We start from the raw sequence: 13,186 nt of genomic DNA, 5'->3' as shown, positions 1-13,186 counted from the left end.
TCCTTTTAACAATATTGTGATGTAAATGACCTGCAGATTAACATGAGCAAGACTGGGCCTCATCACTAGTTGGGCGGTGCAGTAAAAATGTGGCGGTAATACTGTTACTGCCACATTACTGCACCGCCTAACTGGTTACATGTCTTATTGACAAATCAATTCATAATGAATGAACATACAATGAAACAAAAATAAGAAAAAAAAAATAACAAAATTGTTTTTTCTTTTTTTGGGGGATTACCCCCAAACCCGTTTCACCAGCTAAAAACCATCCCAACCACTTCCCCACAATATTTAACCCTTTACCCCACCCCCACATATATTTAGTTATTATTTTCATTATTTATTTTTTGCTTTAAATTCATTAATTATTTATTTTTCGTTATAAACACTGCATACCCGCCTAACTATGAGTTGGGTGGAAAGTTGGAGGTTTCACCTCCAGCTCTGAGCTGGAGGTAAATCTGCTGACTTTCCGCCAATTTTCAATGCAATTACTGCAGCGGAATTACTGCTGCAGTAATTGCGCCAAAAATGCCCCATTGAGTCCAATGGACCCAAGAAAAATGGGGCCTTACACTGCCACCACCACTTGTAATCCGGTGGTAATACCGCCAGACCAAGTGGCAGTAATGGTAATTGCATTGGTGGTATTCTGGTGTATTTACCTCTGGAATACTGCACTACTTGTGATGAGGACCTTCAAGGCTTTGAAACTCAAAGTTCGGTGCAGGAGAAAAGTGGGCAAATGTTGAACGGGCAACCCCTGGAGCCGGTGAATGAATTCAGGTACCGTGGCTTTCAAATATATTCTTATCTTTCTAAGACTGTTTCACCAGAGAATATATATGGAAAGGCAAAAGTTCTTGTGGTGAAAATGAAACACTTTAATTATAAATATGTCAAATGTTCTATTCTCCCACTGGCTACATTTTATTTATTTTTAAAATTTGAGTTTTATAGATTTTGAAACATAAGGGCAATACATACAGGTACGTGCATGTTATATTCACATTGTTACACCAGTATAGCATTGTGTTGTGGTTGGACAGAAACAGCACTTTCGGCTAAATTGTCTATCCCTCCCCATTTGGGTTAAGTTATTGTAATCCTTTACCCCCCCTCGCTCCCCAAGACAGCGTGTCGGATTCTTCCAGTTCGTTGTCAAAAACTTAGGGTGTGATTAACGCAGGATGGGACATTTATCTCAGGTGATTTGCTTATGATCAGGTCTTGCAACAGGCTTGTTTGCTTGTAACATGTCGGGTGGCGTTCGATTCTCGTTCAGAGATGTTGCTTACGGGGATTCTTGATCTTTTGGGTTGTTTTGTCTTTGGCTTGCGATATGCTGGTTAGCGAAGTCACACAAAGTTTCTTCGTGTCGTCCGCCTTATCATGGAGGGCTGCCATGATTTTCTCCATTGTATAAATGTTTGTTGCAATATTAATCCATTCTTTTTTAAGTAGGAGGTGTGGAGATTTCCATTTGATGACCAGGTCGGCTCTCGCAGCTAATAACAGTGGGGATGCCAGCCCCTTTATCCTGATTAGTTTGTCATCTTCCTTTTCTAAGCCAAATAAAGTCAGGAGGGGAGATGGGTCTCTTTCAATGCTGTCTATTTGTTTAATCCATCCTAGGACTTTGTTCCAGTATATGCAGACTTTGGGGCAGTCCCACCACATGTGCCAGTAGTTAGCGTCCATTCCGCATTGTCTCCAGCATTTCAGGCTGTTGGTCTGATACATTTTCGATAGTCTGTGGGGGTCGCACTGCCATCTGTGAAGTAACTTTATTGCATGTAGTTTGTATAGTGCAGCGATTGATATTCGAGATGGTGTTTTGCAAATTGTGTCCCATGCCTGCTGGTCAAATTCTCTGTCAAAGTCCTTTTCCTATTTTTCTTTAAGGCGGTGGCTCGAAACTTGGTCTTTACAGATCAGGGCGCTGTACATGCGTGCTATCAAGCCTTTGTTCGTGGTGGTCGTGTCTAGGATTTTCTCAAAGGGCGTGAGTCCTCTTCGTATCTTAGTTTAACATTCCCTTTTGGATAGGACGCCTTTCAAACGTAGATAGAGGAAGATCAGGATTGGATCCAATTGGAGGGCTTCTTCTAATTCTGTGATTGGTATGAATTTGTTTTCTCTCCATAGCTGACCAACCCTTTCAAGTCCTGCATCGAACCAGGTTTGGTATTTAGGGTGTTCTGGGATTTCTTCTCTGATCCCAGGGGCATAGAGATGGCTCAGGGGGGATGACCATGTGGTCACGCCCGTCATCTCTTGACCTTCCTTCCATATGTTCCATATTGTCCCCAATATTGGGTGGTTGCCTAGTGTTCTTGTGAGCTGTGGTCTGGGGACCCATAGCCATTCTGCGAGAGTTGCAGGGGTCAGGTTGTCATTGTCCAACTGGACCCATTGCAGGTCCTTCCTGTCTCTTAGATGTGGGATGAGGATTCTTAATTGTGATGCCTGGTAGTATTGCTCGATGTCAGGGAGGCCGACTCCCTCTTGATCTTTGGGTAATATCAGAGTTTCATACAGTATTCTAGGTTTCTTTCCCTCCCATAAGAATCCAGCTATTGCCCTTTTCGTTTGTTTAAAGAAGTGTTCTGGGACTGTCACTGGGAGTACATGAAAGGGATATAGGAAGCGTGGGAGACTAACCATCTTGATGGCGTTCAGGCGCCCCATCCAGGAAATTGTGAGGGGTCGCCATTTTGTGAGGTCTACGTTGACGGCAGTGAGAAGTTGGGGGAAGTTGGCCTCGTATACATCCGCAACATCTCTCGTCAGGTTGACACCTAAGTATCTTAGTGTCGGGCCTCTGATGGTAAGTCCCATACACTCAAATTCCTCTTGTTGGTCCGGTGTGGGTTCGTGTAGCGGGAAGATGGTGGATTTGGTTGCATTAATTTTGAAGCCTGATAATGCGCCGTATTCTTCGATAAGATGGATCGTTTGGGGGATTCATCTCATCGGGTTCTTCACATGGAGCAAAATGTCCTCTGCGTACAGAGCCAGTTTATATTCTCTACTGTTCACATGCAATCCCTCAACGCTATTGTTCGTTCTGAACGTTTGTGCCAGTGGTTCCAGCGATAGTGCGAATAATAGTGCCGAGAGAGGGCATCCCTGTCTTGTTCCTCTACTCAGGGGGAACCAGCGTGAGTACTGGGAGTTCACTGTAACAGATGCCTGTGTCGAGGTGTAGATAGCCTTGATTCCTTGTCAGAAAGCAGGGCCTAAACCTATTTCCTGTAGCGTAGCTTCCAGGAAGTGCTATTTGACTCTATCGAATGCCTTCTCCGCATCGATTGAGAATAGTGCGGGTGTGTTTGGCATTTTCTTGGCTTCGTGTATAAGGTGGAGGGTCTTACGAGTGGAGTCCGCTCCCTGTCTGCCGAGGATAAATCCCACCTGGCCGTTGTGGATTATGGCGGGCATATGCGTCTCCAACCGTGTGGTGATGACCCTTGTGTAGATTTTGGCGTCCGTGTTTAGGAGAGAAACCGGGTGGTAGGATGCGCATAATTTGGGGTCTTTGCCTTCTTTGGGGATGACCATAATTAGCGCCTCGGAGAAGGATTCGGGAGCGGAGCCTGATTGGAGGATGTTATTGAAGAGCTCGACCATGAATAGAAGGAGGGTATCGATGAAGGTTTTGTAGAACCCCGCCGTGTAGCCGTCATTTCCGGGGGCTTTCCCAGTTTGGAGCCTTTTGAACGCTTCTTCTATCTCCTTGCCTGTGATGGGGGCGTCAATGGCTTGTGCTATGTCCTGGGGTAGGCTTGGAAGAAATATCTTGTTCATATATTCTGCAATTGCCTCCTCCTGTGGTGTGGTGTCTGAGGTGTACAGTTTCTCATAAAAGCTGGCAAAGGTCTCTGGAATATTGGAGGGGTGGTCTCCGTAGGAGTCGGGCTCACTTTCTATAGCTGACACCCATCTTTCTTTACGTTGTCCACGGAGTCTGGCAGCGAGCAGGGCGTCTGCCTTGTCCCCTTTTTCGTATTGTTTTTGTTTCAGATATTGAAGTTTGCGCACAATTTGGTTGATTTCCAATTGCTGCAATTCCTCTCTCTTGCTGTTGGCTTCCTCTATTTTTTGGGTTCTATCAGGGCCGGCGGATTGGGCGCTGCGGAACAGTTGAGTTATTTCATTTCTGAGCTTGTTTTCCATGAGTTGGCGTTCCCTTTTCTTTGCTGCCCCTTCTTTGATGAGTATCCCTCTCCACGTGGCTTTCCCTGCTTCCCATACTGTGTTTACCGAAATTTCACTTGTGTTATTCTGCTCGAAGTACCGGTCGATGGCCTACGTGAGTTGGTCTCGGAATATCGGGTCCCTCCAGAGTGTCTCATTTCAGTGCCATTTTGAGCTTCTGTGGGGGAGCGCCAGCCGACTGAGAATGACCGTGACCATGTCATGGTCTGACCACGTTATAGGGGATATTCTGGATGTAGACATCGCTTCTGTGAGCTCTGGAGTGATATAATCAATTCTGGTATATGAAGGGTGCGGCGCAGAGTAGAATGTAAAGCCTGTTAGCCGAGGGTTCATGTGACGCCATGCGTCTTTGAGTCCGTAGGCGTCCATCATGTCTGTTACCTGTGAGCGGCCAGACTCTGGTGGAGTAGTTGCCTGTGGCTTGTCGGTCCATGCTGGGTCTGTCCACATATTGAGGTCGCCTCCTAAGATCACTTCGCCTTCTGTTTCAATCATGACTTTGGGGACTATATGTTGTAGGAACCTGGACTGTCCAGAGTTGGGGGCGTATATGGATGCAAGTGTGATGGTAGTGCCCTGTATCTTGCCAACCAGTTCGAGTGCTCTGCCGCTTACGTCGGCCCAGGTTTTCAGAATTTCAAATCTGAGCTCTTTGCTGATTAGGATGCCAACGCCTGCTTTCTTGAGTGGGCCAGAGCCCCAGTGTTCAGAGCCTGTCTAGGCATACAGGACCCTCTTTTCCTCCCCTCCACTGTATCTGTTTCCTGTATGAAAAGAGTATCGAGCTTCGCCCTCTTGAATTCTCTGGACACTAGTGACCTTTTGGTAGGGGAGTTGAGTCCCTTGACGTTCAATGTGCCAATTTTGATTGTGCCTAGCCTGTCGCTTGCCGCGTCGTAGCTATCGACCATTTATATGTTTTCTTGGTTTGCTCATCGAATCCCATCTTTTGTCACTGGGTGCCGACGAAGAAGAAGTGTTCTGGTGAGTGCTCGTGGCCGTCTTGAGCTTTGGTGTTTTCACCTGCCCTCCACCTCCCTCCCCTTAGAGGTATACAACGTAATACCCCTTGCCCTCTGTTCCCTTTCTTCGTCTTTCCCCTTATCGACGAGGGCTTGCATCTTTACTTGGTGGCATCTGGATTGGACTGGGTGGAAATAGACAGTCCAATGTCGGACCACCGGTAGGGACCGTTACCTCACTTATCTAACAGTGGACAATATTCATTTATGAGTAGGAGCTGTTCTAGCGCAACATTGACCGCAAGGGACACACAGAGGAAAGTGGTGGCGTATGCCAGCAAAAAACTGTCAGACGTGGAAGTTAAATATTCTCGGCCAGAAAAGGAGGGGTTAGCAGTGGTCTGGGCCTGCAAGCATTTTCAAATGTGGAAGTGCAACAGAGTTAACCGCCTTTAGGCGGGTACAGGAAGAACTGTCGACATCATCAGATGGACTGTTAATGCAAGAACATCATATGGTTATTCCTGAGAGTCTGCGAAAAACTGTTGTGAACCTAACTCATGAAGGGCACAGAGCTGGGGTAGCCACCAAACGGCAAATAAGAGACACCATGTGGTTCCCAGGTCTTGATGAAATGGTGGAACGTATTGTAAAACTATGTCATATCTGCCAATGCACCTAGAGAGCCAACTATCCGGAACCATTTCAGATGTCCAAGCTGCCAAAACGACCCGGGTCACATCTTGCCATCGCTTTCTTTAGCCCATTTGGGAAGAACAAATACTGAATGGTAATCAGGGACGAGTTTTCACAATTCCCTCTTGTCCAAAGGCTGACCTCTACATCGGCCAGTTCAGTAATACCGGAATTGAACAACATATTATCAGCATGCCAGAAGTGCTGAAATCTGACAATGGATTGCCGTTCAGCAGTATTGAATTTGCTCGATTCATGGAACATATGGGCATAAAGCACAGAAAGATCAGGCTGGTATGGGCTCAAGCAAACAGCGTGGTTGAGAGATTAAAGGGGAGCCTAAAGAAGGTGTTACAATAAAATGAATGATGTCCTATGTCAATCAACCAGGCTGTTTTCAAGATGTTGAGGGACTATAGAAATTCACTGCATGGTACGACAGGATGGTGTCCGTCAGAGCTGATGTTCAGCAGAAGGGTCTAGACTAGATTGCTGCACCACGCAACTATACCAGCAAGAGTAAAGAATGACTCAAGAATAGTGATAGTGGCCAGTTAACGGGGCATGAAAGAGTACGCTGATGGCAGGTATTGTGCGACAAAGTCAAACTTTCAGTGTGGTGACAGAGTCCTTGTGCGGTAGAGGCAAGGCAAGAAAACGGACTGTGAATTTGACCCTGCACATCTGATAATCACCCATGTAAAGGGTCCGATGATCACTGCCAGATCTCCACATAAGGTCATCACAAGAAATGCTTCTCACTTCAAGCTGTTCAAAGAAAAGGAGCAGCACTGTGATGCTGAAGAAAGCGAGGTACCCCCACTCGAATATGATGGTGGGGAACAAGAAGTCGAGGTGAGGCCAGAAGTGTCAACGAGAGTTGGAAGGCGCATCGTGCATCCAAGACGTCTGATTGAGACGATACGACTACAGAACTGCAAGTGGACGTTGTGTCAAATTGTTGTCGGCGAGGGAAGATGACGTGTCCGGCAAGGATGGCGTTAAAGGAGCTAGGCTCCTTACATCACTGATGAAAATGGCCTGTTAGCTGGATATGTAATGCATGCACAGAGCCTCGACACATCTTTCCGCACGAAGTGAATAAAGCAGGTTCACTCCACACGCAGCTCCGTGTGATCTTTTCTCTCTGGTCCTGCAGCCCAGCCTGAACCCTTAGAACAAAAGGTCATAACGTAGTCTATTGTAAAGTAGAATTGTATTTTAGATACATTGCAATACCGTTTTATCCGATTGATATTTGTGTAAAACAGCACATGATCTTGAGTGGTAATGTATACTCACTCTGCTTTAAAACATATGTTCTGCTTATCTTGTTTACACTAAGCTTTTTAGTGTAGTCAAAAAGTAAAACATGTTTCTTAAACTTGAAGCCCCGTTAACTGCAGCCTGTAGGTGACAAAGTAGGGTGTTCGGCATGTGATAGGAAGCCATTAAGAAGTCAGAGTGAAATTCCCACTAGCTGTCACACTCTGTTAGCTGAGGTGAACCGCGTACAAGCGAATTTGAAGTCGACTTCAGCTAACAAAGCTTGATAGAGAGTGGACATTTCGCAATAGGAGCCCATTATCCTATGAAGGCCCTTCTATTTTCATACTGACTGCCGTTATCCACTGCGAGTTACCCAAAGATAGATTTAGGACCTGGTCCATGTCTGTTGTGCACAGTCTTCCGTCGCCATCTTGGGGGAAAAACGTGAAGTGCGTCTTGGTTTTGTTTGCCACAGTGTATTCGTACAAAGTTGATCTGCTTAGATTAACTTAGAAAACAAAGCTAAGGCACAGTCCACGTTTTAGTCACATGATGGCGAGAGAAGACTGTACACAAAATGATTCCAGTCTCAATCAGCAATGCGCCCTGGCATAGTACCTGCTCTCTCTGGAGACTTCCGGAGCTCGCCCACCTTATCCCTGTCCCCTTCAAAAAATGTCTAATAGCTTTATATGGCAGCAACAAGGTATATTCTGGGAATTATATTCCTTGAAACCTCATTAAAGGACCTTGTAGACACGGTTTTGTTGGCCCATAATGCCTATTATGGACCTAGGTGAAGGTCTATATTGTGGTTAAAAGTGGCGTCTTGGTTTTGCAAGGTTTAAGACGGAAATCAACAAAAAGCAATATTGTTTCATCTGAAAAGCTGATAAAAAATATGACTACATTTCAGTTTCATCTGAAGAGGCACAAACAGGAAATGTGTCAATAGTATTTGCCGCCTCTGTATGCTGCTCAAATGGGAAGACAAGAACGCCCCTTTCTTTTGAGTTTCTTATAAATACAGGAAGGGGTCCTAGAGTTGCGCTGCTTTTAGAATCCTAACCTCCTTCCGCTAATAAATAAAATATGGTCTCCTTTTTCTTTCAGTTATGTTTTGTGGGATGTGTGGATTTTCAGACTTCCTTAAACCCACCTGGCTGAAGACGATTCTGAGCTGGCAGGATCCCGAGACCGGATGCTTTGGGAAAAGTAGTAAGTACTAGTGTCCAGGGCGATCGTTTTCCTTTCGGAAACAATGTGACACTCAAAACACTCGAAAGCAGGACAATACAAGACACAAGAGGAGAGGGAAAATAAAACAAAACTAAAACTGAAGCAATATATTAAAAGGAATCCGCTAAGGAGGCAATGGGCCTCATTACGAGGTGGCCGGAATGGGTTTAACAGCACCGGTAATGGTGCCGGTGCCATTAAACCCACTACGCCCTATTACGAGGTTCCCTCGCGGGACCCGGAAAGGACGTCTGGTCAGACCAGACATCCTTTCCGGGACCCGCGAGGGGACCAGGGAGCTAACAACGGGCCCGTTATTAACGGGCCCGTTGTTAGCTCCCTCCCCATTCCCATTGAGCCCTATGGGGGCTCAAATGGGAATGGGGATGTGTTCCTTGAATGAGGAATTACCGGGTCCTCCAAGATTGGAATGGCCCGGTAATTCCTCATTCAAGGAACCCGGACCGGACTTTGGAGGCAGCCATGCCCTTATTAAGGGCATAAGGGCTTGGCTGCCTCCAAAGTCGTAAGGAGGCCCATTGAGATAGTCTATCAGTGGAATCCACTTTTGATTATAATTACACACATCGATTAGAGAAGTGGCACAACCTTTTTCCATTATACGAATGTAGCATTTATAATTCCACCGAGAGGCATACGATAAATGATCAAACATTTCCAGTTTTATTTATTTATTTATTTATTACATTTGTTACTCGCCCAGACCCTGGGGTATCACGGCGAAAGATACAGAAGGTAGTCAATTATTAAACAATGTTACAGTTTCAAAGCAATAATACATTTTTTATACAAACGTTACAAAAGCATATATGGTCCTATATCAGATTCCAATTGGTAAGATAGTCCATAACCTTATGTTCCAGACCTGTTTACAGCATTGCGGTTGCCCTAGGCAGTGTAATTGGTCATGGGAGGGTAGGGCTTGGGCGGTTAATATTTATTGAATAACCAGGTTTTCAGAGCTTTTTTGAATTTTTGTAAGGATTCCTCCTTTTTGATGCTTAGAGGTAGGGCGTTCCAATGCGAAGGGGCTAAAACTTTGAAACTACTTCCTCCTGCTCTGCTATATTTGTATGTGGGAACTTCTAAGAGGGCCAGATTATTGGATCTCAGCGATTTACATGCCATTTTTTTGATGGAGTTGTTGAGGTAGCTGGGCGCTTTGTTGGTGGTACATTTGTAGACGATGCTAAGGGTTTTGAATATGATCCTTGCTTCAATAGGCAGCCAGTGATTTTCTCTTCTAGTGTTGGATATATGTTCTGATTTCTTTATCCCTAAAGCCGCTCTAAGGGCTTTATTCTGCAATAGTTGGATTTTGTTTATATTGGTTTTGGAAGTTCCTAGGAAGAGGATGTTACACTAATCTAGTTTTGTTAGGATCAGGGCTCTAGCCAGAGTGATGCAATTTACAGGGGTGAGAAATTGGCGACTGAGAGCAATACGTTTTGCTGTGTAAGCTGTGGACGAAGAGAGGGCTGCTATTTGTTTATGCATGGAGAGGTTGGCATCGATGTAGACACCTAAGGTTTTGACTTGTTTAAGTACTGGGATCCGGGTACCGTCGATGTTAATGTTAGAGTAATCCGGATGGAGGGTGCTTATTCTTTTTTGGGAGCCCACAATGAGGATCTCCGTTTTCTCATCATTTAAGCAAAGACTATTCAGGGCCATCCAGTTTTGGATTATGGAATAAACTTTATTAATGGTGAGAGTGTCTTGGGTGTAGTCACCTGAGATAGGGATGAGGATCTGTGTGTCATCTGCGAAGTTGGTGTAAATGACACCCATATCGTCTAGGGCTGAGAATAAGAGTTTGGTGTATGCATTATAGAGTGTAGGGGATAGGCAGGATCCCTGGGGGACACCTATGGGCACTAAAATGGGGTCCGCTGCAAAATTCCTAATGGCAACTCTGGATGTAAGGTCAGTGAGAAAGGATTTGATCCAGTAAGTGGCGTTGTTGGAAAGATTAAAATCTTTTTTTAGAGTGTTGCATAGTTTGTCATGATCTACTAGGTCGAATGCTGCTGATAGGTCCAGTAGCAGTAGTGTAGCTAGTTTGCCTGAATCTCTATTAGAGTCTAATTGGATTTTTAGATCCAAGAGTGCTGTCTCAGTGATGTGATTAGGCCTAAAGCCTGATTGTCTGGCTCCTAGCAGATTATTTTGTTCTAGGTGAGTTTGTAATTGGTTATAAGCTATTTTATTTATGATTTTAAGTAAAAATGGGACAGTTGTTATGGGCCGGTAGTTAGTAGGCACTAGTGGGTCTAGCGTGGGCTTTTTTAGTAGGGGGGTGACCCAGGCTGCTTTAATGCTGACTGGGACCTGGTTGGTGGAGAAGGAGGCATTTACAAAGTTGGTGATTATGGGCGTGAGGGTGGGGGCGCAGAGTTTAATTAGGTGTGCTGGGAAGTTATCTCCTTTGCAGTTGGAGGCTTTAAGTTTGGCTATAGTCTTGAGTATTGTATCATGAGAGACTGGTGTGAAGTTGAAGAGAGGGGCGGTGTTTTCTACGGTAGTGGAGATCTGGTTGGCCGTGGAGTGTTTGTCGGACAGGAAGTTTCTTTTAGAGATAATTTTGTTTTGTAATAGTTTAATCTTAGTGTCGAGGGCATCTTGGATGGTGGTGCACCATTCTTTGCTAGGTTTGACTAGGTTAATTATGGGGATCGGGTTCTCCAACTCCTTGAGTATGGTGAATAACTCTTTGCTATCGGAGGACGCATTACTAATTCTTGTGTTAAAGGCATCTGCTTTATGGGCGATGATGGCTGATTTATAGATTATGTTTGCAGAGTTGAATTCTTCCAGGGCTTCTGGGGTCTGGTTTTTCTTTAGGCGGTGTTCAAGCGATCTTTTGATTCGTCTTAGAGAGACTAGTTCCTCATTGAACAAGAAGGAGGACTTTTTGTCTTTACGTTTAGTTTTGTTAACGCAGGGTGCTAGGGCGTCAATTGTACTAGTAAGAGAGTTGTGGTAAAGGTCTGCCAGGGCACACGGTTCTTTGGCGTTAATGATTTTGTTATTGAGGGCTTTGGCTAATAGAGGGTTGATATTTTCCGCTGTGAGTTTACGGATGTTTCTTGTTACATATGATTCTTTGACAGCCGTTTTGGGTAGGTCTGGATTTTTGCGCAGGAAAGTGAAGTTTATGCAGTGATGGTCTGACCATGGTACCGGGGAGATGGAGTCTATGGATACTATAGTGTTAAGATGTAGTATCCAATCTAGAGACCTCCCTTTTATATGGGTAGGGGTGTTCACGAGTTGCGTGAAAGCCATGTCTTTAAGTGCACTGTGTAGTGCATCTGCTTTGTGGTCTTGGGGGTGGTTAAATCCTAGATTCAGGTCCCCTAGGACTAAGAATTTTGTGTTTGGTTTTATAAGTGGCGTTAACAATAATGGTATGTCTAGTTCTGGTTGAGATAAAGTGTTAGGTGCTCTATAGTTGGTTATTACGTTTATAGTGGTTTTGTGGTCCATAGCTAGTTTAGCTAGCAGGACTTCATAGCCGACTGGGCTCTCGATAGGGCTGGTTCTTAATTTGAGGTGGGCTTTAGAGATAATGGCTACTCCTCCACCTACTGATTTTGTTCTGTCTGTTCTGAGAATGGTATAGTCTGGGGGAATGGCAATGGAGAGCGAGGGGCCGGACGCTTGGTGGAGCCAGGTTTCTGTCACTATGAGTAGGTCAAGTTCTTGCTCAGTAATGAGGTCATGAATTTCAGTGGTATGAGCATGTATGGAGCGCGCGTTGATGAGGGCTGCTTTGAGGTGTGTGGCCGGGGGTAGCTCTTGGATTGGGGTGGGTAGGTGAATGTTGGTAGTCTCAATAGCGTTAGATTGTTGTTTGATTATGATGGGACTTTTGGAGTGTTTATCTTGAGTTCTTAATAGAGGTATGCCTTCTGTGTTAGCATGATTGGTAAAAGTGATATTTCGAGGAGGGTTAGAAGTTCTAGATCTGAATCTTAGGGTTCTTAATGTGCCTAGAATCGGGATATGATTGGGTTGATTAACTTTGGGTGGTCCTCTGGTTGTGAAATAGGAGGTTGTGAGGATCCGTGATCTGAGTCTAGTGCGTCTAAGTGCACTGAGGACCGGGGTGGTTGTTATAGGTACTAAGTGGGGTGTGTTATCACTTTGTAACTTTTGGATACTTTTGTGATCTATTAGACTATTGATGGAGGGGTGCAGATTGTGGAATGTAGTAGTGTGGGGCAGGAAGGGTGTGGGGCATGGGATGGGATGATGACGGGGGCAGGCTGCTCTGGATAGGCCATTATCGTGGAAAAGGAAGTGGGCACCTGTGCAAGGTGTGTCAAACGGGATGGCACAGAAGGGAAACATCATGAATAGTAAGCAGCCTTGCATGGTTTGGCTTGGTTTGGATAGGAGAGTGGACAGGTGTTAGCTATCTATAGTGTACCTGGGGGTCTCTCTTGTGAAATGGCTAACTCACAAAGGGCCGAATGAGACTATGCATCTGTGTGCAAAGGCCGCAGTGGCTGAATCACACAACATCACAATAGGCAAAAAGTGGTTATGCACCTGTGTGCAAAAGGCAGCAGTGGCTAGGGCTCACAACATCGCAATAGGCAAAAGTGGTTATGCACTTTTGCCCATTAGATGGAAACCAATAAAGACGAGTAAGTGGAATAACTTGGGAGAGGGAATATTGGTTAAATCATAGTAACCAGGTGTCCAACAATTAGATTGTCAATGTTGAGTTCAGCAGTAAAAGGAACATTTTTTGCAGTGTTATC

The 13,186-nt window shown here is 45.0% G+C and overlaps 1 protein-coding gene across 1 annotated transcript in view; it reads left to right on the top strand.

Moving 5' to 3' along the window:
• The window catches only part of LOC138567514 (UPF0764 protein C16orf89 homolog), a 546,721-nt gene that overhangs the window by 429,412 nt on the left and 104,123 nt on the right, over nucleotides 1-13,186 (top strand). Inside the window, exon 6 of the mRNA XM_069645784.1 lies at nucleotides 8,268-8,372. Within this exon, the coding sequence (XP_069501885.1) occupies nucleotides 8,268-8,372 (105 nt within the window). The remainder of the gene's footprint in view (nucleotides 1-8,267; nucleotides 8,373-13,186) is intronic.

The sequence above is a fragment of the Ambystoma mexicanum genome, chromosome 2p (assembly GCF_040938575.1).
Source record: "Ambystoma mexicanum isolate Mex_15411 chromosome 2p, UKY_AmexF1_1, whole genome shotgun sequence".
NCBI classification, from domain to species: domain Eukaryota; kingdom Metazoa; phylum Chordata; class Amphibia; order Caudata; family Ambystomatidae; genus Ambystoma; species Ambystoma mexicanum.
This window is presented reverse-complemented; position numbering and strand designations above follow the sequence as displayed.